At 45.2% G+C, this 27,638-nt stretch overlaps 1 protein-coding gene across 3 annotated transcripts in view; it reads right to left on the reverse strand.

Annotated features, from left to right (window-relative positions):
- Nucleotides 1-27,638, reverse strand: part of DYNC2H1 (dynein cytoplasmic 2 heavy chain 1) — a 433,565-nt gene that overhangs the window by 225,667 nt on the left and 180,260 nt on the right. The window contains exons 61-70 of one of the 3 annotated variants that reach the window (XM_040426277.1): nt 25,386-25,512; nt 23,746-23,887; nt 20,663-20,772; nt 18,138-18,158; nt 16,586-16,684; nt 14,070-14,193; nt 12,983-13,146; nt 10,528-10,647; nt 8,221-8,355; nt 6,911-7,054 (exon numbers count right to left, since the gene is read on the reverse strand). In XM_040426277.1, coding sequence (XP_040282211.1) covers nt 6,911-7,054; nt 8,221-8,355; nt 10,528-10,647; nt 12,983-13,146; nt 14,070-14,193; nt 16,586-16,684; nt 18,138-18,158; nt 20,663-20,772; nt 23,746-23,887; nt 25,386-25,512 — 1,186 coding nt within the window. The remainder of the gene's footprint in view (nt 1-6,910; nt 7,055-8,220; nt 8,356-10,527; nt 10,648-12,982; nt 13,147-14,069; nt 14,194-16,585; nt 16,685-18,137; nt 18,159-20,662; nt 20,773-23,745; nt 23,888-25,385; nt 25,513-27,638) is intronic. The other 2 variants (XM_040426279.1, XM_040426278.1) reach the window with 2 other exon arrangements.

Genomic DNA, 27,638 nt, shown 5'->3' on the forward strand with positions numbered 1-27,638 from the left:
GTATTCGCTGATGGGCATAGTGAGTTCATAGAACTTTTTATTTTTTGACACAAGATAGCGGAAAATGATGATTTTTTTTTTATTATTTATTTTTCTTACAAAGTCTCATATTCCACTAACTTGTGACAAAAAATAAAAACTTCCATGAACTCACTATGCCCATCAGCGAATACCTTGGGGTGTCTTCTTTCCAAAATGGGGTCACTTGTGGGGTAGTTATACTGCCCTGGCATTCTAGAGGCCCAAATGTGTGGTAAGTAGTTTGAAATCAAAATCTGTAAAAAATGGGCGGTGAAATCCGAAAGGTGCTCTTTGGAATGTGGGCACCTTTGCCCACCTAGGCTGCAAAAAAGTGTCACACATCTGGTATCCCCGTACTCAGGAGAAGTTGGGCAATGTGTTTTGGGGTGTCATTTTACATATACCCATGCTGGGTGAGATAAATATCTCGGTCAAATGCCAACTTTGTATAAAAAAAATGGGAAAAGTTGTCTTTTGCCAAGATATTTCTCTCACCCAGCATGGGTATATGTGAAAAGACACCCCAAAACACATTGCCCAACTTCTCCTGAGTACGGGGATACCAGATGTGTGACACTTTTTTGCAGCCTAGGTGGGCAAAGGGGCCCACATTCCAAAGAGCACCTTTCGGATTTCACCGGCCATTTTTTACAGATTTTGATTTCAAACCACTTCTCACGCATTCGGCCCCTAAAATGCCAGGGCAGTATAACTACCCCACAAGTGACCCCATTTTGGAAAGAAGACACCCCAAGGTATTTCGTGATGGGCATAGTGAGTTCATGGAAGTTTTTATTTTTTGTCACAAGTTAGTGGAATATGAGACTTTGTAAGGAAAAAAATTAATAAAAAAAATCATCATTTTCCGCTAACTTGTGACAAAAAATAGAAAGTTCTAGGAACTCGCCATGCCCCTCACGGAATACCTTGGGGTGTCTTCTTTCCAAAATGGGGTCACTTGTGGGGTAGTTATACTGCCCTGGCATTCGAGGGGCCCTAATGTGTGGTAAGTAGGTAAATGACCGGTGAAATCCGAAAGGTGCTCTTTGGAATGTGGGCCCCTTTGCCCACCTAGGCTGCAAAAAAGTGTCACACATGTGGTATCGCCGTATTCAGGAGAAGTTGGGCAATGTGTTTTGGGGTGTCTTTTTACATATACTCATGCTGGGTGAGAGAAATATCTCGGCAAAAGACAACTTTCCCATTTTTTATACAAAGTTGGCATTTGACCAAGATATTTATCTCACCCAGCATGGGTATATGTAAAATGACACCCCAAAACACATTGCCCAACTTCTCCTGAGTACGGCGATACCAGATGTGTGACACTTTTTTGCAGCCTAGATGCGCAAAGGGGCCCACATTCCTTTTATGAGGGCATTTTTTGATATTTGGATCCCAGACTTCTTCTCACGCTTTAGGGCCCCTAGAATGCCAGGGCAGTATAAATACCCCACATGTGACCCCATTTTGGAAAGAAGACACCCCAAGGTATTCAATGAGGGGCATGGCGAGTTCATAGAAATTTTATTTTTTTGGCACAAGTTAGCGGAAATTGATTATTTTTTTTTTTCTCACAAAGTCTCCCTTTCCGCTAACTTGGGACAAAAATTTCAATCTTTCATGGACTCAATATGCCCCTCACGGTATACCTTGGGGTGTCTTCTTTCCGAAATGGGGTCACATGTGGGGTATTTATACTGCCCTGGCATTCTAGGGGCCCTAAAGCGTGAGAAGAAGTCTGGAATATAAATGTCTAAAAAATTTTACGCATTTGGATTCCGTGAGGGGTATGGTGAGTTCATGTGAGATTTTATTTTTTGACACAAGTTAGTGGAATATGAGACTTTGTAAGGAAAAAAAATAATATTTCCGCTAACTTGGGCCAAAAAAATGTCTGAATGGAGCCTGACAGGGGGGTGATCAATGACAGGGGGGTGATCAATGACAGGGGGGTGATCAGGGAGTCTATATGGGGTGATCACCGCCCTGTCATTGATCACTCCCCTGTAAGGCTGCATTCAGATGTCCGTATGTGTTTTGCGGATCCGATCCATGTATCAGTGGATCCGTAAAAATCATACAGACATCTGAATGCAGCCTTACAGGGGGGTGATCAATGACAGGGGGGTGATCAGGGAGTCTATATGGGGTGATCACCCCCTGTCATTGATCACCCCCCTGTAAGGCTGCATTCAGATGTCCGTATGTGTTTTGCGGATCCGATCCATGTATCAGTGGATCCGTAAAAATCATACGGACATCTGAATGCAGCCTTACAGGGGGGTGATCAATGACAGGGGGGTGATCAGGGAGTCTATATGGGGTGATCACCTCCGTCATTGATCACTCCCCTGTAAGGCTCCATTCAGACGTCCGTATGTGTTTTGCGGATCCGATCCATCTATCAGTGGATCCGTAAAAATCATACGGATGTCTGAATGGAGCCTTACAGGGGGTTATCAATGACAGGGGGGTGATCAATGACAGGGGGGTGATCAGGAAGTCTATATGGGGTGATCTGGGGTGATCAGGGGTGAATAAGGGGTTTATAAGTGACAGGGGGGGGGGTGTAGTGTAGTGGTGTTTGGTGCTACATATTACTGAGCTACCTGTGTCCTCTGGTGGTCGATCCAAACAAAAGGGACCACCAGAGGACCAGGTAGCAGGTATATTAGACGCTGTTATCAAAACAGCGTCTAATATACCTGTTAGGGGATAAAAAAAAATCATCTCCAGCCTGCCAGCGAACGATCGCCGCTGGCAGGCTGGAGATCCACTCGCTTACCTTCCGTTCCTGTGAACGCGCGCGCCTGTGTGCACGCGTTCACAGGAAATCTCGCGTCTCGCGAGAGGACGCGCCGGCGCGTCCAGGAGGAATCAATTAACCACCTCCAGGACGCGTCGCTGCGTACGGCGGTCCGGAGGTGGTTAAATGACCAACACAAAGTGAAAGTTCCATTCACATAGCTAGACAGTTAACCCTTTGTGACAGAACGGCTCAATATTCTTAATAAAGACCAATTGAAAAAATTATTTTGAGCCCAAAATGAGTAAAATGCAATAATAATAAAAAAAATATTTGCCCCCAATTGTGTACATAGCCTTTAAAGGGATTTTCCAGGAATAGAAAATCATGGGCATTTTGTTTCAATGAACAGCGCCACCCCTGACCATAGTTTGTGTCTGGTATTGCAGGTCAGCTTAATTGAAGTAAAAGTGGCTGAGTTGTAATACCACCGACAACCTGTGAACAGGTGTGGCGCTGTCTGTAGAATAAGGCAGTTGTGTGGAGGTGTTACCCGTATCAACCAATGTGATCTCTGCTTTCATTTTTAGGCTTTGTAACACATAAGCTGGATGATTGGTTGTAATGGAGAAGACCTCTAGTTTTGACTGCACCAGTTCTATATATGAGGCCATTACTTACATGAATTATACGGTAACTTCCTTTTCCCAATATTACACTTTGTTGAAAAGTCAGAATTTTGACAGGACGAACCAGACGACTCTAGGACTTTACAACTTGTGATATTTTTTACTCTGGGGGACATGTCGTTCCATTTGAAGCCCGCAGACACTGCCGTATGAGGTACGCTGTGCGGTGCGCTCTAATGAGCTGCGATAATCATCTGCAGTTCTAATTGTGCTTGGTGTGACCTCGCAGGCAGAGATAAGTCTGCGTCTATACAGAAGTGATAACTCTCGAGGCACGGAGTGACATTAAAGTCAGATGCCTATAGCGGGGATTAGCTGATCTGAAACTACAACTCCCAGAAGACTCCATTTACATCTATGGGAGGTACAAGGATAGCTGGGCAAGTGTGCATGCTGAGAGTTGTAGTTTCACAGCAGCTGGAGCTGCAAAGGTTCGTAACATCTGACCTATAGATACAGGAATGTGGTTGGCAGCTATTGCTGATGGGATCCACTGACAATCTGGCGTCTATGGAGCCACTGATCGTATACATTAGATATGATCCAACCATCTCATATGTACGGTGATGTCGGTGGAAGAAAACCCCATCCAGCCGGGAGCAGACAGCAGCTTGTTCCTTCTCTCCAGTACATGTTCATGGAAATGTCCGGGGAGGTCTCGCCAGCCTTAGTCTTTATTTAGAGTCCAAGTGGATCTGACCAATTTGGAAATTTAGGCCCGGCTCCCAACATGTTTTAAGCCTATATTTGGCAGAAAAAGCTCCCGACATACATACCAAACATATGCATAGGTGCCTTTTTGGCCGCTGTCAAGCCTGTATCAGTCAATGTAGTATACAGGTATACAGGAAAAGCTGTGAGCGACTTGTATTACTGTACGCTTAACAAATGGGACACATCGCAGTCCTCCCTAGGACATGTACACCAAATATGGGCTCAAAACCTGATATGACAAGAGCATGACACGCCATCTTTGTTATGAAGTTGCTGTAGATCCGCTGTGTCACTAGAGAGATTTGTGTCAGATGTGGCCTGGGTCTATTCCTAAGGGCATTATCTAAGTGTCACCCCTGGTTTTCATCCTTTTGCCCCTGTACAGGGATCTGGACTCCATTGCAGGGAAAGCACCAGGCAGCTTTCTCTCGGAGTTGTCTCTGTTCAAGTGACTGCTGAACCACGAGAGTGAAGAGACACCAGTGCGGAGAACCTAGAGATCAGGCAAAACCGTAGTCAAGGACAAGCCGAGGTCAGGCAGAGTTAGTGCGATCCGGTAAACAGTCTGAGGTCACGGCAGGCAGCTCAAGGTCAGTACAGAGATTAGGCAGAGGTCAGGTTAGTCAATTTGGGAAATAGGCAGAAGTCAGTACACAGGGTAACAAACGTAGAAACAGCACACCTTTGCAGGACACTAGCCAACTAGAACCTACTGCTCAGGCAACGTCTCACGGGTGATGATGCCTTATAAGAACCCCAAAGTAGCCAATGTGGGAAGATTAGGACATGTGTACACTGGCCCTTTAAGAACTGCATGACGTACAGGCTCCACGGGCAGTGGGTGGCATTGCCAGAAAGCACAGCCTGTGAGGAAGGAACAAGCCACTGGAGGGAATAGACTGCCACCATAACAATCTTGTTTGAAGTGTCTAGCAGCTATCATTAACCCCTACCCAAATATCCTATTATATGTTGGTCATAGATGGGGATTCCCAGTTGGAGGCCTGTCCATTAGCTAGAAAAAGAGCCACTGTCAAGAGCGGCTCTCGGTTTGGAGGTCTCTGCATTTTTATTTTAGCTGACATATGGTAGTGTAATAAAGCATTTTCCCTGCAAAGGAGCTGCAGTGGAAAATATACCGCTGTCCGCAGTTTTCCTTGGCTGGGGGTTGGCTGCCATACCTTCAGAAATCAGCACCACCAGCAGGAAAAGGACAACCTCTCTGACGGATGAAAGATAGCTCAGTGTTGATGGCCTACCTGACGTCCACAGCAAGTTTCACCGACAGGTAAAATACAGGCAGAGAAGAAGCCACAAGGAAAGGGGGGCTCACAGACTGACAACACTATGACAGTCTGAAGCCCTCGGAGAATAGGATGTTTAGAAATGACAGAACATCCCTCTGTACAGTACAGAATATGCTTCGCCTCCTATATCTCGGCAGTGTTGCTGTGTTACAGTCTCATGAGAGTCTGCCTCAGCATATGGAACGGCTCCGGGCACGCTCCATGTCCACATTAATCTAGTACAGCAGTTCAGACAGGCACTTTTAATTTTGAGATACTTCCGGATATTGTGCAAGGATTGCCCAAGCCCGAAAGTTAAACGCAGAGCACATTCAGACGGGGTGGATTTGTGGTGCAGGTTCTGCAACGTAGCAAAGTACAGAAAAATACGTGTTGCCCCCGACAGTGTACGTAGCCTTTAAGGATGTGGCCTATATATATGGCCTTCTCTACGCAGCGAATAAATTTAGTTTCCCACCTTCTGAGAGCAATTAACCTTTTCATTTTTCTATTTAATTGATCGTATGGGAGCTTGTTTTTTGTGACAAGTTGCATTTTTTATTGGCACAATTTTTGGATTCATATACAGTAATTTAATAACAATGGCAGAACCTGCTGCCATCAAAACCCATCGGCAACCCTCAAAGGCGTCAGGGAGGTGCAATAGGGTGACATAGGGAGCCTTTCAAGGGGTTGTGCAGGGGTTTTATATTAATGACCTATCCTCAGCATAGGTCATCAATACCTGATCCGACAACCCCGCTGATCAGCTTTTTGACGAGAAGGGGGCTCTCTGTGTGAGCGCCGCTTCCTCTTCATTACACAGTGTGTCGTCTCGGAAGCGAGTGCAATTACAATTACTTGCTCCATTCACTTGAATGTAGTGAATACTTGTAATTATGCTAGCCACCGCTACAGGAGAGACGACAGGGTGTGTAGAGACCAGGAAGCAGTGCTCGGATGGAACGCTGCCTCCTCTTCAAAAAGCTGATCAGCGGGGTTGGCAGGTGACAGACCACCACCGATTAGATACTGAAGACCTATCCTGAGGAAAGGTCATCAATATAAACCCCTGCACAACCCCTTTAAGATACTGCTGCCTCTTAGGGGGTTAAATAGCCAGGATCAGAGAGCCAGCCGTAATATTCTCCTGCGCCACCACGTCACCATACACGTATGGTGGATTGCACAAATTCCTTTGGCGCAGCTCCAGATATACTGTATGCGGCAGATGCCTTGTCACAGGTTTAGTATCTGACAACTCAAAAACATAATTCTATGACTACTGACTGCTCAGCTTTCATATTACAATTTACATACACCTGACGGCAGGTATTTTCAGCAAAGCACTTTAGAAATGCACATTAAACAACCCCTTTGTTCCCACGGAGCGATCTTAGGATGTAGCTTAGGTGTTATACCGATGAACATTAAAGACAACATGAACGTACCTGTTTGCTAAGCAAAGTTCGCTGAAAGAGTCTAAGGAAAGCGGCCAAACTAAAGCGGTACATGTTATTAATTTTGGATAAGTCACAGATAATGAAATACATTTTGCTGGCACTTTCTGCAAGTGGAAGATAGGCATTCCGCTCCTGTGGAGAAGAAAAGATGGATAAAATCAAATAAATAAATGAATGCTAATAAATCACAATTTGTGCTTTTACTGCCATCTAATGGAAAATTGTGGCAATCACACCACATTATGAAATTATCCCAATAATCTACAATGGCTCGTTAGCCCACTTCTGAGATTTTGCTTCTTAGCCATGAAAAGCCAAGTTTTCTCTCCATGTTGTGTATCGAAAGCTTAAAGGAGTTTTCTGAGACTTAGATATTAGGGGTCTATCCTTAGGATAGGCCATCAATATCAGATAACACACATCAGCTGTGTCAGGACTGGAATCTATACAGAGAATGGAAGGCCTCGCTTCTAGAGCTGGTGGACTACAGACCAGCGCTCGAGTATCTTTGGAGCGACCCATATAGAATGAATGAAGCGGCAATGTTCATGCACGACCATCAGAACAATGAGACTTGGACCACCATTCTCATGATAAGTGCTAGTCCCAGCGATCAGCCTGTTATGTAGATAGGGGGTAACTTAAAAAAACTTAGCACAACCCCTATAATATTAACTTACTCATTATTTTAGGAAAAATATAGCAAAGTTTCATTTGTAATCACTTTTGAAAAATGCTCCAAGATATTTTTGGTAAGTACATGCTATGGCGCCCCCTGCTGTTCATTTGTCCAGTGCCAGTGGTCATACAGGTCACTAGCTCGGACAAACCCCCCGGATCCTCCTGTACACAGCAGCGGAGTGACTCCAATAAGTATTAGCACTAGAAGTGGCTTCTCACCTGCACTGGACACGGTAGGTGGACATTCTCAGGGAGAATAAAACACCAGGGGGCGCCATAACAAGTACTGTATGTAACGCCAGTATCTAGACACAAGAGGATTTGCTAAATGATTCCAAATGAAAATGATTTCTGTTTTGTGAGCTCTAACAAAGTCAACTCAGGGACACAGATTTAATGCTTTGTGATCCCTACAGGGGGCGCTGAAGAAAACACAGCAACATGCACAAGTGTTAACTGCTCTGTACAGGAGACAGGATCAGACTCATCACCATCACAATATTCACATTTCAGAGCCTAAGCTACCTGCACACATTTATATGGCGGGGCATCTGAAACATAAGCCAAACCATTACTGAAATGCATAAATAAAAAAAACGTGAAATAAAAGGAAGAACCTGATCCAGGGAGATCTGAAGCCGGTGTGATTCGCTGAGAGAGTCCTGGATGAGCGCGCTGCTCGCTTTGGTCTGATTCAAGGAGTTAATCAGCCCCTTGTTGTCAAGCATGTTTCCTTGGGATGTGGCGAGCGTCTGAGAAAGAAAAGACCGTGCTGTTATTCATATCATAGGCCGAAAAGTTTTACCATTTCTGGGACAGATTGTCCTGGTCACAGGACTGACTCCTGTAACATTGGATTGGGAACCAGGAAACTGCTTAAACAGCAACTCCATAGTATAATGTTATTAGGAGACGTCACAAGCATTTCTAAGCTCCTGCAGCTGCTATAGGAATGGAAGTCAGATAGTCTGCAATTCCAGGATACAAAGCATTCACATAACTCTCCAGCCATCCTCCCCATGTGCATAGTGGTGGTATTACACGTGTGCCACTAATTGCCGGGCCACACCTGGCCTTCCCACGTGATTCAAAGGTGCAGTCCTGGTGTGAACCGACGATTAGTGGTAACTGAGGCTCAAGCCACGTGTGTAACAGCGGCCCATGGCTACCTGCACAGGTGTGGATAAATCCAGGCGTAATACAGTACCAGCGGTGTATGAGATAAGACCGATCTCATGTACACTTTGCTTTTTCTTATCATGCGGAAACTAACTTTCTGTGTTGGTTTTCAAATCCACACCAGGTCAACTGTTTGTGCGGATTTCACCTTTTGTAATGCAGAATTGCATCACCTCCACAAGTAGCACATATGGTTTTTGGTGCAGAAATTCACAGAAATCCGCATGGAAATTTGTGTGGAATTTCTGCAAGCCAGTGTGCAGGTGGCCTTAGGCCTAGTTCACACTTCAGTGATTGTGAGCCAAGACCAGGTAAAAGACAAAACAGGTACATGACACCTCATCTGTGTGTAAGCTCCACTTCTGGTTTTGGCTCATCATCACTGATGGAAATCACCGACCAAATCACAGAAGGGTAAACTAGGCCTTAGGCCTCATGCACACGAACGTTGTTCTGGTGCCGCAGTTTTTGCGGCTCGGGTGCGGACCCATTCAATTCAATCGGGCCACAAAAGATGCGGACAGCACTCCGTGTGCTGGCCGCATCCGTTGCTCCGTTCCGTGGCCCCACAAAAAAAATATAACATGTCCTATTCTTGTCCGTTTTGCGGACAAGAATAGGCATTTCTACAATGGGCCGTCTGTCCCGTTCCGCAACTTGCAGAAGGCACATGGACGGCTTCCGTGTTTTGCGGATCCGCAATTTGCGGACCGCAAAAAACGGAACGGTGGTGTGCATGAGGCCTTAGAATGAGCTGCCATCTACTGTCCATTAGATCGGAGGTCTCAGACATTTTCAGATAAAAAATACCGTCTACGAGAACCACATAAGTCGATGCTTGATTGCATTATACAATTCAGCACAAAGATCATCGGGCCTGTATAAAATGATTTAAAAAAGGCCAGTTTGGAGATCGATAGATTATTTGGGATAATACAAACAATGCGTTTCGTATCTGGACGACATCCTTCGTCAGGTTACAACCAAAAGGATCTAGTCCAGATCCAAAATGCATTGTCTGTATTAATCCAAATCAAATATCCAGTTCCAAATGGAACTGGTCCAGTGTTGGGGGAGCTGCGCCAGATGGGATCTTCCTTTTGTTGTCAGAACCCACTAGGGCTACTTTCACATTAGCGTTTTTTGCGCATACGTCATGAATCTTCAAAAACGCTTCCGTTACAATAATACAACCGCATGCATCCGTCATGAACGGATTTGGTTGTATTATGTCTTCTATAGCCATGACGGATCCGTCTTGAACACCATTGAAAGTCTGTGGGGGACGGATCCGTTTTCTATTGTGTCAGAAAACTGATCCGTCCCCATTGACTTACATTGTGTGCCAGGACGGATCCGTTTGGCTCAGCTTCGTCAGGCGGACAGCAAAACGCTGCAAGCAGCCTCCAGAGCGGAATGGAGACTGAACGGAGGCAAACTGATGCATTCTGAATGGATAAGGATCCGCTCAGAATGTATTAGGGCAAAACTGATCTGTTTTGGACCGCTTGTGAGATCCCTGAAGGGATCTCACAAACGGAAACCAAAACGCCAGTGTGAAAGTAGCCTAACAAAACGCTACCAAGAGGTGTGTCTTGCTGCACAATATTAAGAGGTTAGTGCGCTGGTTTATTTCAGGCCACCACACGGAGACCGACTCTCCTGTCTATGACGCATTCTTGGAGTTCTCTTGTTTTCACGTCTTCATAAAATGTTGCAAACTGAGGCATTTCTTCCCGTCTTACCTCCAGGAGCGACTCTTCCAGCTTAGCCAGCTGGATTTTCTTATCTTCCTCTTGCTGCAGTAATTTGGTCTTCTGTTCTTCGAGGTCTGGTTTTTCATGCTGAATCGTAAGTGCCAGGAGCTAAACAGAATAGTATGTGGATGTGTTAGCGCATTTCTGAGCTGCTGACGGACAACAATGAACTAGAAAACTTCCACAGATGACAATAAACCGGCTCATCCTGACGTCTAATATACACTTTGTAATCATTTGCATTCTTTTCACTAAGGACACGGCAGACATTATAGATTCTCCCCGGTGGAACCAAATGTAAGGCGCTTTCAAATGAGATCTATTAAAATACAGACACTAGACGCACAAAAGTGTAATTACTGCAGACGAGGGCAGCGTCCTGGAGCCACATCTAATGTATATGCATTTCAATGTCCTGAAACCAGCAAGGAAGATACTACACTGTCAATCGTATACGCTTTGCAAATGAGTCAGAATATAAAAAAAAGAGGTCACCTGCCTTAAAGGGGTTCGTCCATCTCAGATATTGGTTGGCGTATCGCTAGGAAATGCCATCTATGTCAGATAGGTCCCACACCTATCTCCAGCCCCAAAATGAATGGAGAGCATGCCACACGTGTGGTGTGCCTTCTTTCACTTCTGGGGCCCCGTTCTGGAGATAGGAGCGGGTCACAGAGATGGAACCTACACCTATCTGATACTGATGGCAAATCCTAGCAATATATCATCAATCTCCCAGATGGGTCTACGCCTTTAAAGCGGTTGTCCGGGTTCAGCTCCCATTTCACCCAGGCAGCCCCACTGATGCGCTCCCTTGTCCTGCGCTAGATCACGCAGGGCACGCGCTCTTTTGTTTACAACACCACACTGCTGGGCGGAAGCTTCCGCCCAGCAGTGTGTTCGGTGACGTCACCAGTTTTGATGGTTGTGCTTCAGCGCTGCCCTAGCCGTTTTACTTGCTAGGGCAGCGCTAGAGCCCGCCCATCAGTGGCGTTGACATCACTGGGCTTCCTGGCAGCCCCATGGAGAGCCCGGTACGTCACCGGAACACCTGAAAATACCTTTGTCCTGCACGATTTAGCGCAGCGCAAGTGAGAGTATCGGAGCATGAACTGCTCCGATGCCCAAGTCAGCGGGGCTGTCGGGGTGAAAATGGAGGTATGTCCAGGTTCAGCTCTGAACCCAGACAACCCCTTTAAGCCAGCCATGTGCGTGAGATAACTGTGTGGTTCACTGGCGGCTACTTCTTCCAATCGGCATAAACATATGCATGCTCAGCTTGGCCGCTCTAGCTTCATGCTACTTTCACACTAGCGTTTCTCTTTTCTGGTATTGAGATCCGTCATTGGAGACAAAACGGAACTGAACAAATAGAATGCTCCAAAATACATTCTGTTTCTTTCTTATATGGGAGAGCAAACCGCAGCTTCCGTCATGGGATGCGCAGCAAAACGGATCCGGCATGACCCACTATGCAAGTCAATGGGGACGGATCCGTTTTCTCTGACACAACAGTAAACGGATCCGTTCCCCATTGACTTTCAATGGTCTTCATGCCGGATCCGTCCTTGCTATGTTAAAGATAATACAACCGGATCCATTCTGAACGGATGCAGACGGCTGTATTATCAGAAACTGAAGCGTTTTTGCTGATCCCTGCCGGATCAGGCAAAAACGCAAGTGTGAAAGTAGCCTTAGACACCCCTTTCTCTATCCGGCATCACTTCTTCCTGTCTCATCATCTTATAAGGATGGCATATTACTAGGATATACACTCATCAACATTGAAATGGCAACACCAAGAAGGACAGGCCGTAAGGTGATGCAAATCTAAGTAGTAGCAAGTCTGCAGATGATGAAATTTTGAAGCACCTAGCTCCAATCTGTGGCATGTGGTAGGGGCATAAAAGCCAGATTGAAAGTAATTTTTTTTTTGCTAGCAGCGGATCTTGATGATTTGCGTGCCCAAATGTGTTCCTCAGACAACCATTAATAACCTCACTGATAGAATGCCAAGGCCTGTTGGCATTAATAACCTCCATTATTATGCAATTTCAGCTCCTGATATGCTGTTAAAGCCATGCACTGTCAAAGGGATGCGATTCTCAACAGGATACTGGTCGTGCTGACTGGACAGTATCACAGCTCTGGTTGACTCCTTGTGAACAGACTGCAGAATCTGCAGGACAGCGGCTACAGCGAGGCCCTCTTTCAGGATGAATACTAGTCTGCGATATTAAATCAAGGAAATAAATTCCCCCGTCACCTTGGTGTTGATTCTGTGCCGGCTCTGCAAGCACGAGAGATGCTAAACCAGTCCTTCAGAGGAGGGACAATGTGGACAGCTGTAGAAAGTGCAGCTTCCAGTAAGTGGCGCAATCAAAAATCAGTATAGGTTTACGCAGACAATCTACACTGTCTTCATATAAAAATGGAGAATTACCTGTCCTCGTAATCCAGCTCTGGTTGTTGTAAAATTAACCTCCGTAACAATGGAAGAGGCATCCGGCGGTATGAACGGATTAGGACTGCGTGTTGCCAGAAATAAGCGGAATTCTTCATTATAGTCTATGGTTTTCTCTCCAATCTGGACAACATACCGGGGTCCTGTGCACACAGACATAAAATGGGAGATTTTTGGTAGGGATTTATTCCTAAACATAGTGAAATCCTGGATGGCATCCAAGCAATGTGCTTAATAAAAAAAAACGGTAGGGATCATCATAATAGAAAACCCCCTCTAATCCGCTGCTCCTATCCTCCCGCCACTAGAGCTGTGACGTTTTGGCTGCAGTGATGATTTGTCCATATACATAACCCTGCAACCAATCACTGGCCTCAGAGGTATATGGCACAAGGCTTCTGAGGCCACTGATTGGCTGAAGTAGTCACATGTGGTGTGTGGGGCGGATGAAGCGGTAGTACAAGAACCTAGAGGATTCACAACAGTAAGTGTAACTGTATTATTATTATTATTATTATTCTAATAGGTTTGGTATCTTTTTTAAAAATAAATAAATATCATTTCTTGAAAATCCCTTTAAGGGTCCAATCACACATCCGTATGTGTTTTGCGGATCCACAGATCTGCAAAACAAGGACAGCGGCAATGTGCGTTTTGCGGATCGCACATCGTCGTCACAATAATAGAAAATGTCCGCAATTTCTGACAAGAATAGGACATGTTCTATTTTTTTCGGATCCGTATTTCCGGATCCAGACAGCACATAGTGTGGCCCCATACAAAATGAATGGGTCCGCAATTCCGTTCCGCAAAATGCGGAACAGAATTGCGGACATGTGAATGGAGCCTAAGAAAGAAAAAAAAATAATACATGACAACTAGTTCTGCCGTCTGTAATACATCTAGATCCAGTCACGTTTCCTAGGACGCACTGAGACGGCCTCAATACACAATTGCTGCCATTAATCAAACAAAAATCCATCCATGTGACAGTCTCCAGTTCACCCTATTTATCAGTAAGGGGGACCGGATGTGACAGGAAGATATCGGATTGTAGTGGACTTACCCTGAGCAATAAGATCTCTTCTAAGTAATGGATACAGCACGGGCTCCACTCCATCCATCTCCTGGATAATAAGTGTCTTGCCAAAGCGGACAGCCAGCTCAAGAGCCGTAATGAAGTTTGCATCCTGCGTGTACATAAAACACAACATAAGTTCCAGCTCTGCGATCTGGCAGTGGACAGTAAATTTCCGACATGCATGAATAATACAGAGCAAAAAACAGCAGATGCTGGGAAATATGCGAGAAGCGCAGCGCTTATCAGCGGAAATAAAATCATCCACATAATACGTCTAATCTAAGTGCCGCGCTGTCTCTCCGACCCCCTACATGCACATGCATGCTCTGCTCTGCCAATCACTTGAAGACTCCTCTGACAGAGGCTCATCTGCAGAGAACAAAATAATTGGGCATGTTGGAATCCAACTGCCTGATCATTCTCTTCCCCCGATCTTTGCCGTCCGGAGACCACTATACACGATAGATGGTTGGTGGGTTCGGCAGGCACAGACAGCGTAACATTGGCAGCTCCTCACACGTCATCTCAGTGCCCAACATAGTAACATACGGGGTCATTTATCAAACTGGAATAAGGTAGAACTGGCTTAGTTGACCATAGCAACCAATCAGATTCCACCAGTGATTTGTAAAGTGGTAGGACTATGTTCTCATCAGGGGCATCTATGCCCAGTTTGATGCAACCCATTATCTTATTGGCCTTGGCAGCAGCTGCCTGACACTGGTTGTCACAGTAGAGTATTTCAATTGCTAACATTAGTTATTTGCAGGGGATGTGGCCAATTTTAGCCTTCAGAAAGAAGCATGTTTTTTTTTTCCTTTTTGCCTCATCACAATCCAAAACCCAGCACTTTTACCTTCATTTCTTTGTTACTATTGCGGTGTCAGATCTTGTATTTTTTGGTCTCCCACGTACGGTACTTTTTTGTATTACTTATCGGAGACTCTAAATGACATGTGAACTTCATTGGGCGGGTTGCAAAGCTTAGCGAGATACCTACCATGTTTACGTTTTAGATAATAAAAACTGTTTTGTGTGTTTACTTTTTAACCCTTTCTACCCCGGAGGTTTTTTCGAATTAGCATTTTCATTTTTCACTCTCCACCTTCCCAGAGCCATAACTTTTTTATTTTTCCCATTCACATAGTCATAGGAGTGCTTCTTTTTTTTGCGGGACAAGTTGTACTTTCCAACACCACCATTTAATATTGCATAGAATGTAGTGGGAAGTGGAAAAAAATTCCAAAGGCGGTGAAATTGGGAAATTGGGGGGGGGGGGGGGGGGGACACACAATTTTGCCACAGTTTTACATATTTTTTTTTTTTTTACGGCATTCATTATGTGGTAAAACTGACTTGTAATCCTTATTCTCCTCCAGGTCAGTACGAATACGGCGATACCACATATGTATACTTTTCCTTGTGTTTTGATGCGGGAAAAAATAATAATCTTGAATTTTGCTGTCATATTCTGACCGCTGACACTGTCACACTTATTGTTTTCATTTTTTGCCTCTGCCGTTTTTTTGTTATTTTATTTGTTTTTTACATTTTTGTTTGGTCAGTGATTTCCATCAGTGATTGTGAGGCCAAAACCAGGAGCGGCTCTAAACACAGAACTGACTGTGTGAATAAGTTCTTTTTTTTTTTCTTTCTATGCCATGAAATTTGCATTGTCAGCACTCGTAAAAAGAGGGCGGACAACTTGGGTACACAGGAATTTGGAAGCTTAAACACAACGCTGTAAATATGTGGTATTAATGCTCAACTGTAAACCCCATACATTTACTCCATGGAGTGGGAAGAGACTAGAGCCTCATACACACTGCAACTACAGCATAAGGCCTCATGCACGCGACCGCTGTGTGTTTTGCGGTCCGCAAATTGAGGATCCGCAAAACACGAATGGCGTTCGTGTGCTTTCCGCAATTTGCGGAACGGCACGGACAGCCATTGATATAACTGCCTATTCTTGTCTGCAAAACGGACAAGAATAGGACAGGTTATATTTTTTTTGTGGACCACGGAACGGAGCAACGGATGCGGACAGCACATGGAGTGCTGTCCGCATCTTTTGCGGGCCCCATTTAAGTGAATGGGTCCGGATCGGATGCGGACCAAAACAACGGCCGTGTGCATGAGGCCTAACCATCACAGAGGTATGTGTTCTGTTTTAAAGTATAGACTTGCTATTTGCACGGTTAAGGTCCTTTTACACGAGCTGATCATTGGTCAATTATCGGGGACAAGCATCTGCAAAAAACTAAAAAGGTGGAATCTGATTGGCTGCTATGGGCAACTGAGCTAGTTTTCCCTTGCAACAGTTTTGATCAATCTCCCCCAATGAATGTGTGTGGGGGCGAGCGAATGCAATACTGCATATCTCCATACAGAAGGGATGACTGCTGCATGTAACTGCAGATACACCTCCAGTGATGATCAGGCAATCAATCCTGTGACAAGATAAATTCTCAGGACCTTTTCCAAATAATCTGGATTACCTGCTGATTAATGACTTCCAGCCGAGACTCCTTCAAATGTGTTTTCAACCATTCAGTGGCTTGAGAAGACGGATCAATCAAAAATGGACAGACCTGACTCTGAGGAGATATGCTTCATGTTTATTATAGAAATGAATATATGGACTGAAAATATGCACAGAAACAGAAAGAACAAATAAACTTGCATATTATGATTTCCAGCAGTATCTAGGATGTGTATCATGATGTCCAGGAGCATCTGAGATATGTTTTAGGATGTTCTGCACCATCTCATGGGTGTTATAATGCTCTGCAGCAGCTGAGGAGTGTATTATGAGGTTCTGCAGCAGCTGAGGTGTGTATTATGAGGTTCTGCAGCAGCTGAGACGTGCATTATGAGGTTCTGCAGCAGCTCAGGCATGTATTATGAGGTTCTGCAGCAGCTGGGGTGTGTATTATGAGGTTCTGCAGCAGCTGGGGTGTGTATTATGAGGTTCTGCAGCAGCTGGGGTGTGTATTATGAGGTTCTGCAGCAGCTGAGGTGTGTATTATGAGGTTCTGCAGCAGCTGGGGTGTGTATTATGAGGTTCTGCAGCAGCTCAGGCGTGTATTATGAGGTTCGGCAGCAGCTCAGGCGTGTATTATGAGGTTCGGCAGCAGCTCAGGCGTGTATTATGAGGTTCTGCAGTAGCTGAGGTGTGTATTATGATGTTCTGCAGCAGCTGAGGTGTGTATTATGATGCTCTGCAGCAGTTGAGGTGTGTATTATGATGCTCTGCAGCAGTTGAGGTGTGTATTATGATGTTCTGCAGCAGCTGAGGTGTGTATTATGATGTTCTGCAGCAGCTGAGTAGTCCAGAAACTGCTGGGATGAACAACTGCACAATATAGACTGTAGCTCCTAAAGAACTTCTCTTTTTATGAAGAACAATGTCATTCAAAAAGTGGTTTACACAGAAAAAGGCAAAATAATGATGAGCGGCGCCTACGTAGCACCACTCATCTCTGTATAACCTGATGTTTATACCAGTGTTAATGGAGAATTTCAGTGTCTGCATCTCATAATCTAATACTCAATAGTGGGAGTTACTGAAATCTATGTAATAGTATAAGCCAGTCACCACAGACCCCAGTCTACATGTATGATTTGCACCAGTCTGCCATACACCGACATGTCATTACACATATAGGTTTCATGTAGCGGTATATAAGGACACCGTTGAGCTTCTTAGAGTACCATATGCAGAATACACACAGGCGCCATAAACTGCTGGAAGTGATTCAATCAATCCAATGTTCCAGTCAATGATTACTTATTGAACAGTCACCCTCCGGCGGCAGGAGCTAGAAATCGCATTATAACAAGTGGCTTCACAGGATGACTGTCTTCCCCACCACTAGCCAGATAACAAAATACCTAAAGAAGGGCACGTGGCCAGAGCGGGCTACGGAAGGACTGGTGCAAATCATTCATTTACAGGTAGTAGTCCTGACTCTACCAGCAGGCTGAATGGAGAGGATGACAGAGGAAGAAAGAGAGGAGTGGGGAGCCCCAGAGGGATTTCATTCTTACCGATGGTTTCAAAGAACAGATCTAACGCAGCGAGGACAATGGCGAAAGAAAAATGTACACATGAAAAAAATACAGAAAAGCGGTCAAAACATCAAACATAATAAATGTATGCAAAGACAAATGAGTTATGGCTTTATCCAAGAGAAGATGTAAATTCTTATAACAGAGCACAATGATGACCAACACTAGATATTTATTGGAGGATCCCTGTGATCGAGACATGAAATACCGTATTTTTCACTTTATAAGACACTTTTTTTTTCTCCCAACACGTGTCTTATAAAGCAAATAGTAGTGAGCGCTTCCATTATGGAGGCACTCCCTAGTATGCAGGAGGTCCGGGGAGCGGTGAGTGTAGCACTACACTGGCTGTACTCACCGCTCCCTGGTATTCCTCCGGGCGCTACACTGCCTACAGCATCAGGACGTAGTGAGCGCACGTTGTGTGCAGTCAGGTCACGGTGCAGAGCAGACCCACAGAAGACCGGGGAGCGGTGACTGCAGAAAAGACCGTCGGACCTGCAGAGTAGCGGCGGAGCAGGAAAGGTAAGTTAATTTATTTTATCTGTAATGGGGGTCTGATCTAAGTTCTGATTGGGGGTTTGTTCTGAGGTCTGATTTTCCTCCTCTAAAACCTAGGTGCATCTCATCAGGTGAGTCTTATAGAGCAGGGATGCTCAACCTGCGGCCCTCCAGCTGTTGAAAAACTACAACTCCCACCATGCCCTTCTGTAAGCTGATAGCTGTAGGCTGTCTGGGAATGATGGGAGTTGTAGTTTTGCAACAGCTGGAGGGCCACTGGTTGAGCATGCCTGTTCTAGAGCATAAAATACGAGAATCAGCACGCCAGTTGGGTCACTGGGGAGGCGCACGCATGTCATAAGTACTTGTAGCAAGTAGCAATACAATATATTTTATTTCAAAGATTTTTCCAAGACTAAGGGTCCATTCACATGTCCGTATTTGTTTTGCGGATCCGCAAAACACGGACACCGGCAATGTGCGTTCTGCATTTTGCGGACCGCACATCGCTGGCACTCTCATAGAAAATGCCTTTTCTTGTCCGCAATTACGGACAAGAATAGGACATGTTCTATTTTTTTGCTGAACGGAAATGCGGATCCGCAAGTGCGGATGCGGACAGCACATTCCAGCCCCATTGAAAATGAATGTGTCCGCACCTGTTCCGCAAAATTGCGGAACGGATGCAGACCCATTTTGCGGACTTGCGAATGGACCCTTAGATGTTGATGTTAGGATAGGCCATCAGTATTAGACTGGTGGGGGACTGACTTCACCGAGTACCAGGCACAGGGCTATACATGTTACAGTGGCTGTGCCTGGTATTGCAGCCTAATCCCATTCACATGGATGAGACCGAGCTACTGATTGGTGAAGGTGCTGGGAGTCGGACCCCTACTGATGGGATATAGATGGGCTATTCTAAGGGCAGGCCTTCAATATTTGAGTTTCTTTAACTAAAACTGCTGAGATCTCCCCTTGCATTAGTCAAAGTACATGTGGAGGGAACACAGGGCACAAAGATAAAAACCAGCTGATCCATATACTGTACATAATCTTCCACAACATATTCATAGATGGGAAGGATACCACAATGCTCCCATTGAGCTGGCCACCACCTCTAACAATTTTTTTCATTTTCCTGGCTCTTTAAAGCAGACCTAGTCGTGCTCCTATAATGTCTATTTAGTAAAAACTTCCATTCCCCATAAAATCATTCTAGAGGAGAAGCTTTGAAATCTGAATTGTGCGGTTCCTCTGCTGTTCCTCCTGGAAACAAATACATTGAAACGTTGCCTCTGTCAAAGGGTTGTGTCAGTACACGCTCTGATATTGTACTCACTGCTGATATTAGGACATACCCTCTAGACCAGTGGTGGCGAACCTATGGCACGGGTGCCAGAGGCGGCACTCAGAGCCCTCTCTGTGGGCACCCGCTCCCTGGAAAAAGTCTATGGCGTACCAATACCTGCCATTCATCAGCGCAGGGCGCACTATGAACGGCACAGGCAGCGCACTGAATGTAGGCAGGCTATTATAGCTACATGATTAAGTACATAGAAGATATACTATATTATTATTCAGGTTAATTTGCCGTGTTGGCACTTAGCGATAAATAAGTGGGTATTTGGTTGCAGTTTGGGCACTCGGTCAGTAAAAGGTTCACCATCACTGCTCTAGACAGTGGTAACACCAAGTTGTCAATTTATTCATACATTTCCTAGGAATAGAACCAGAGAAATGACCCAATGCTGATTTTTTGGGGGGAATGTAAGTATTTGGTAAAACAGGCACGTCAAGAGAGCAGACATGTCCTCGTTAAACTGCTCTGGAAAAATAATTGCTGTACAGTGATGGGTGGCTATGTTAAACGGCTTTGATAAATGAGATCCACATTTGTGAAAGAAATCGGTCTTAACCATCCAAGAATATCAGTCGAGTAGATCACTATCATTACTCCAGGAAATGTTTGCATATATTAACAAAGGTATAGCACTTATTACCTGTAAAATGACCAGAGCGTTCTCTACTGACAGCTCATCAGAGGGCAGACCTTCACTTTTCCAAATGAGTTGCACGCTTTCCGTAGACAAAAACCTCCTTAAATCAAATGCTGTGGAAAATAGGAAAATTAATGTGCGTTACATTTCTTCATCAACTAATGAGCGAGAGGCAAAGACGATAAATCAAGTGTCCGGCAATTTACGGTGTACGGTCAACTAATCCTAATCACCCCATTACTGTAGACAACTGCTAGCGGCAGCCAAGAACAGAGCGTGTCTACATACATGTACACTGCTAATCAGCTCAGGAGATAACACATTGCCCTCTGTAAGGGTACTCTCACACTAGCGTTATTCTCTTCCGGCATTGAGTTCCGTCACAGGGGGTCAATACCGGGGAAAAAATACGTTTCAGTTTTATAATCATGCATTCTGAATGGAGAGCAATCCGTTCAGTATGCATCAGGAGGTCTTCAGTTCAGCCCCTTTACGGTATTTGGCCGGAGAAAATACCACAGCCGGAACACTTGCCGGAATTAATTCCCACTGAAATGTATTAATGCCGGATCTGGTACCGGAAAACCTGTGCATAAATACCGGATCAGTTTTTTCCGGATGACAGATCCGGAATTTCAATGCACTTGTCAGACAGATCCGCATCCGGATCCATCCACAAATGATATCCGTTTGCATACGGATTTCCGGATCCTGCAGGCATTTCCGGCGATGGAACTGCCTGCCGAATCCTCACAACGCAAGTGTGAAAGTTCCCTAAGCAATGCAAGCACGCCACCGCATGTCCCTGCACGCCACCGCATGTCCCTGCACGCCACCCCATCTCCCTGCACGCCACCGCATCTCCCTGCACGCCACCGCAAGGGTTTTCAGTTTCAGCAAAGACAGGTCATTCTTTGTAGACAATTTTCCAATATAATATCTGCATAACTTCCTAGGTAAGTCTTCACTATTTACGTACTTCTAGTGGGTAAAGATCAGCCCTGGACACGTAGGACTGGACCACAAATCTAACACAACTTAACTGATACTCAGATTTCTGCTGCGGCTTTGCATTTTACATGCAGCAAATCCACTCTGACACAGTGAGAGGTTTGGTCTGGGAAAACAGGTATTTTCCCCCCAGCATGTGCTGCTGGGCTGACTTACAGCCAGGTGAGGTCAAATACCGGACTGGATTTTAAGTGCCGATCCGGGTTTTGGCAGCACCTGGCTGTCCTTAAATAGGCAGCTGGGCTCAGAATACGTGTCTCTGTGTTGGGATCTGGGAGCCTTGTGTCTGGATGAAGGCTTGCTACCTGTTTGGCGTGAAAACAGGTTGGTGCTGCTGTCAGCAAGGACTCTTTGAGGCAGAATTGCCGCATGGTGTGAATTACCACCAACACCACAAGGTGACTTTTTGCTTGTTTTGTCACTTGTCTAAAGTGCGAATAAAACACTGAACTGTTTGATCCAAAGAACTTGTTGTTGCTTCTATACTGCGTCCGCTAATCCTGTCTACCAGAGCGAAACCCCACATCACCTAAGGGTCCATTCACACGTCCACAAGTGTTTTGCAGTCTGCAATTTGCAGATCCGCAAAAAACAAATACCGGCCATATGCGTTCCGCAATTTGCGGACTGCACATGGCCGGCCCTGTGATAGAAAAGCCCATTTTTGGCTGCGGACAAGAATAGGACATGCTCTCTCTCTTTTGTGGGGCCGTGGAATGGAACTACGGATATGGACAGCACACTGTGTGCTGTCTGCATCTTTTGCGGCTCTATTGAAATGAATAGGTCTTCACCCGTTCCACAAAATTGCGAAACTGATGCGGACCCAAAACTACGGATGTGTGAATGGACCCTAAGGGTTCTTTCACACAAGAGGTTCCTGTGTGTGGAATCCACTGCGTGAAAAAGAGAGCCAAGCCCTGTTCCGGACAGCAGAGACACGGAGCAGTAACATGACTGATAACGCTCTGTGCCTCTCCGGGATCTTTTTACTACAAAATAACAGTGACAACTTTATCTCACTCTGATTTTGTAGTAAAAAGATCACGGAGAGGCACAGAGCATTATCAGTCATGTTACTGCTCCGTGTCTCTGCTGTCCGGAACAGGGCTTGGCTCTCTTTTACGCAACAGATAACCCGCACGGCATCCGCTCGTGTGAAAAATCCCTAAAGATTTAGTCCCATTTTCCGGTCCGCAAAAAATGCTGGAGCAGTTATTCCCATTGAAAACAATGGGAGGCGGACTAAAGCATGAAAATCCACGCAAAGAATCCTCCATGTGAACAAGCCCTAGGGTCTTTCCCCACAGGATGGAGATGCTGGGGTGGAAGATCCATAGTGTATACAGCAGAAATTAAGTCAATGAAATAATACAAATCATTGTCAAACTCGTGAAGGTTTTGCCAAGCAATAGTCCCGGCAAAAAAAAGCTGTGAATTTTCCTACTGCTAAATAAATTCCACTGGAATGCACCATTAAGGGAGTGGCTCTCCAATCTAGCTGATAGAAGGGGACCCCGAACCCCTTTCTCCATGACTTCCATATCCCCCATTAAAAGGATTGTCTTGTCTGGTTAGTAAGATAAAAAGCAGATGCCATACAAAAAACAAAAACAAAAAGTAATACTGACTTCCCCCATAACCCAGCATTCATGTTCCGATGATTCCCGGATCTGAGATCTTCTTCCTGGTTCCTCTGGACACAGGACATGACGGCTTAGTCAATCAGTGACCCACCATAACCAGCGACTGGCAGAGCGATCATTTCCTTGGCGCAGAGAGGGCCATCCCAGGTAGTAAAGACCGGATGGACGTTGACAAGGGCTCTTGCTATTCAAGATATCCCTGGTGACTAGATGAGGAGGGACCTTCTACTGATATCACATGGAAAACTACTTCTCCAAATCAAAGGGCTTTCTATATAAGACATCTATATGCCAGATTCTCCAGAGCAAGCGATGCTCTCTGTAGCTACTCTGTGCTCTGGAGGAAACTTCCAGAATTCCTACCAATAATTGAAGAGAGATATTTCAAAGCCAGACAAGAGTCACGGTGAACTGAGTGACAAGTCTTACTTTCCAGTCCTACTGATGTCCTCCACTGATCGATGCTGTCCTTCCTCTGATCCTCAGGGGCAGCGGATATGTAAGTGATGAAGGCTGCCGCCAGTTGGGCTCTCTTCGGCAATGTATTCAATTCTTCTGTTATTTCTTCCACCTACAAGAAAAGTAGGAAATAATGTATAAGATAATTAATGTTGACGATGCGTTATACAAACTGTGGGGCAGATTTACAGAGATTGGCGTTTCACAAGCAGGTCTTAGGCTAGTTTCGCATCTGCGGCGTGAAATCTAGGAGGCTGTTCCGACAGGGAACAGCCTGCTGGAATTCTCCGGATCCGGCACTGCGAGATACACAATGGGGTCTGGCGCAGATCTGGCTGCAATCCTGCAAAAATGGGGAGAATCGGCCGGACACAAACCAATGCATGCTGCGGCTTGTGTCCGGACGATTCCTGGCATGGTCTGATGGACCGGACGGCCGGATCTACGTGTTGCAGGTGTGAAACTAGCCGATGCTAGTACGATGCTCCAAATGTATTAAGAGACACTTTAATACATTTGGTGCAATGCCTGGATGTCTGTCACCAGAAACTGGAAACCATGCTCGTTACGGGCCGTAGTGGATTTCAGGCAAACCTCTTCTCGATGTGAAGTGTTGAGAAGTGCAAAAGTTAACTTTTATACCCAAAAAAGTGGTACAAATGCTTAAAAAAACCTGCCCATTGTTATTATTCTGACTGATCCCAGCCATTGAAGGAACATCATTGATTAAAACGCTGCTTTTCTTTCATTAATCCAAGGCTCCATTCCAAGTTATGATAACTTTTCTTAATATGCAAATAAGGCTTTTGATGCACTGAGGGTGTCACCATTGCTCTTGTTGCACCCAACCTCCGCTCATTTCTGTGGCCAGCCCCTCCCTCGATGCTTTGCCACTGCCAGGCCCTTTCCAATCAAAGCAGCAAGGGAGGGGCTGGCTATAGAAAGGAGCGGAGCTTGGGTGCAACAAGAGCAATGGTAACACCCTCATTGCACCAAAGGCCTAATTTGCGCATTAAAAAAAAGTATCATAACTCGGGAACAATGTGTCTATGCAAACAGTAGGACAGGGGGGGTTCGCTGGTGACAGATGGGTAAAGGATTGGGATAATTATCAGGGATGAGCTTTCCTAAGAATCCTAGTTACCGAAAACTGTCCTATGTTTAGGTGCCGTCGATCACCCGCTCATTAGTCGAGTGATCACATCTGCTATGTGGCACACAAAGTAATAATTAGTTGGCAGCACATCGTATGAGACAACGATCGCAGGATCGATTACTGATCTCCATCCATCCCTGATCACCACTGCATGTAAATGCAGCATACGAGCGGGCAATGATCAGGAGCAAACATTCATAGGAACTTTAGTTCTGGATCGTTGTCCGCTCTCTTGGCCCGTGTACTAGGGCCTTTACTGATCAATGCTGATGAGCCTCCTTCTGCTGTCAAAACTCACTGGGTGCTGTGCACCCTACGGAAATTTCTCCGATATCTCAGGATCTAATGTTGTGAAAGTATGAAAATGTACACCATATCACCTAGTACTGCATGCAAGGGCTCCCCGTACTTTTCTTCTATCTGTGTGGTCTCCCGCCTTGACTTATGTTCTCACCTGTGCATTCCACCTTTTGTGTTCTCCATCCAACTGGTTTATCAGTAATTCTGCAGACTGAATTATCTCTTGAGCCTTTGATAACTCTGCTTCAAGTTTAGCAGCTTCAGTCGTTCTTGCCTGGAACCTACAATATACAGAATTCTTCAAATTCTATGCAACCATACTAGTAATTTTATAGGCTACTGGTAGTGACCTTATCCTATGGTAACGTGGAGGATGCAACTACTTTCTTTCATTACATTTCCATGTCCGGTTTAGGTAAAATATATCAGTTTGGAATCCAGATTGTTAAAGAGTATCTATCAGCATAATCAACCCTATTAAACCAGGCAAATTTCCTGATAGGGTTGATCATGCTGATTAAAACAATAGCTTTTTTTTTTATCTCTGCAGGTACAACGGTTCTGGATATATCTGCTTTATTTTTAATAACATGTAAATGTGCTGGTTTGAGCACCAAGGTCCAACAGGAGTCCGACACCCCTCCCCCTTGATGGACAGGGCTAGACATCTCACCTAGCCCTGTATTCATGTGCCTGCGCGCTGGCTCAGTGACTCACCGCTTGAACAGTGGATCTGATGCTGCTCCCTCAGATTTTTTGGAGCCTCTGCTTCCAGGTATAGTCTCGCATTATCGGAGTATGCGCAGCCTGGATCTACGCTACTTGTGGAGCAGAAACAGATCGACTGTGCAAGCGCTGAGTCACTGAGCCCCGTGCATATGCATAAATACAGGGCTAGGCGAGATGTCTAGCCCGGTCAATCAAGGGGGATGCAGGAGAGCCCACAGCAAAAGGGCATCACAAAAGCAGTGCTGCAAGGGCTCCAGCCAGCCCCTATTGCTCAAACCAGCTCATTTGCATATTAATTAAAGGGTTTCTGTCACCTGAAAAATGGGTATTAAGCTGACGGACATTAGCAATGTGCTAATGTCAGCTGTACATAACTATATTAGTGCCATCTCACTGCCTGCCCCCGTTATTGAGAAAAACGAACTTTTATCATATGCTAATTAGCCTCTAGGTGCAAGGGGGGTGTTGCCCCTGCTCCTAGAGGCTCCGTTCTCCCACCTCTGGCCATGCCCTGCTACACTAGATTGATAGGGGCAGGCAGCGTTGGTCTCCTACCTCTGGTCCTGTCTGTAGCGTAAATCTTGCGCTGTTCAGTATTCGCCGCAGGCGCAGTGAGGAAGCTGGCAGCTGCCGAGCGCCCTTCATTCACTACACCTGCGCCAAATACTGAACGGCACGAGATTTACACTGCAGACAGGGCCGGAGGTAGGAGACCAACGCTGCCTGCCCCTGTCAATCTAGTGTAGCAGGGGGCGTGGCCAGAGGTGGGAGAACGGAGCCTCTAGGAGCAGGGGCAACACCCCCCTTGCACCTAGAGGCTAATTAGCATATTAGAAAAGTTTGTTTTTCTCAATAACGGCGGCAGGCAGTGAGATGGCACTAATATAGTTATGTACAGCTGACATTGCTAATCTCCGCCAGCTTAATACCCATTTTTCGGGTGACAGAAACCCTTTAAAAAAGCAGATATCTCAGGAACCATTCCACCTATAAAAGATAAGTATATTTCTTAATTAGCATGATCAACTCTACCAGGTAATATGGTTTAATATGGTTGTTCATGCTGACAGATGCTCTTTAAAAGGAATGTATCATCAGAAAATAACCTCATTTTTTAATAGTGTTTAACATTTTTATAGAATTTTTAAAAACATTATTTTAAATTTTCTATGTCATTATCTATATTTAAACAAAAACCATAAGTTTTCCTACTGGTCACTAAGCCTAATAACAGGCGTCACTTCTTGGTCTGTACAGATCACGTTACTGCAGTTACCTGCTTATCTCTCATTCTAATCCTGCCTGTAATGATATCACCTCTGTGTATAGATAAAGGATCCATCATTCACAATAGGTGATTGTCACATCTTATCTATTCTTTCCCTGTACAATGTCCTCTGCACAGGTCACAGAGCAGCCTAGAAGACTCTCCCAAAGAAGCCAATGAGGCCCCCTCCTGACCCTTGTGTCTATGGCCCATGGTGCTGCCGTAAAGCAATTTTCTTAATGCTTTCCAAATAGCTGTTAAGAAGAGCTCAGGCAAGATGGCCGCCCCCATAATCATGTTCAGCTATTAGAATAAATAAATCTGTAATCAGGAAATAAAAACAAATTTAAAAAAAAAGGTGATGTGTCGCCATGTGGTATTAACTGGCAGGTAAAACATTTTTGGTGACAC

The sequence above is a fragment of the Bufo bufo genome, chromosome 3 (genome assembly GCF_905171765.1).
Source record: "Bufo bufo chromosome 3, aBufBuf1.1, whole genome shotgun sequence".
Taxonomy (NCBI): Eukaryota; Metazoa; Chordata; class Amphibia; order Anura; family Bufonidae; genus Bufo; species Bufo bufo.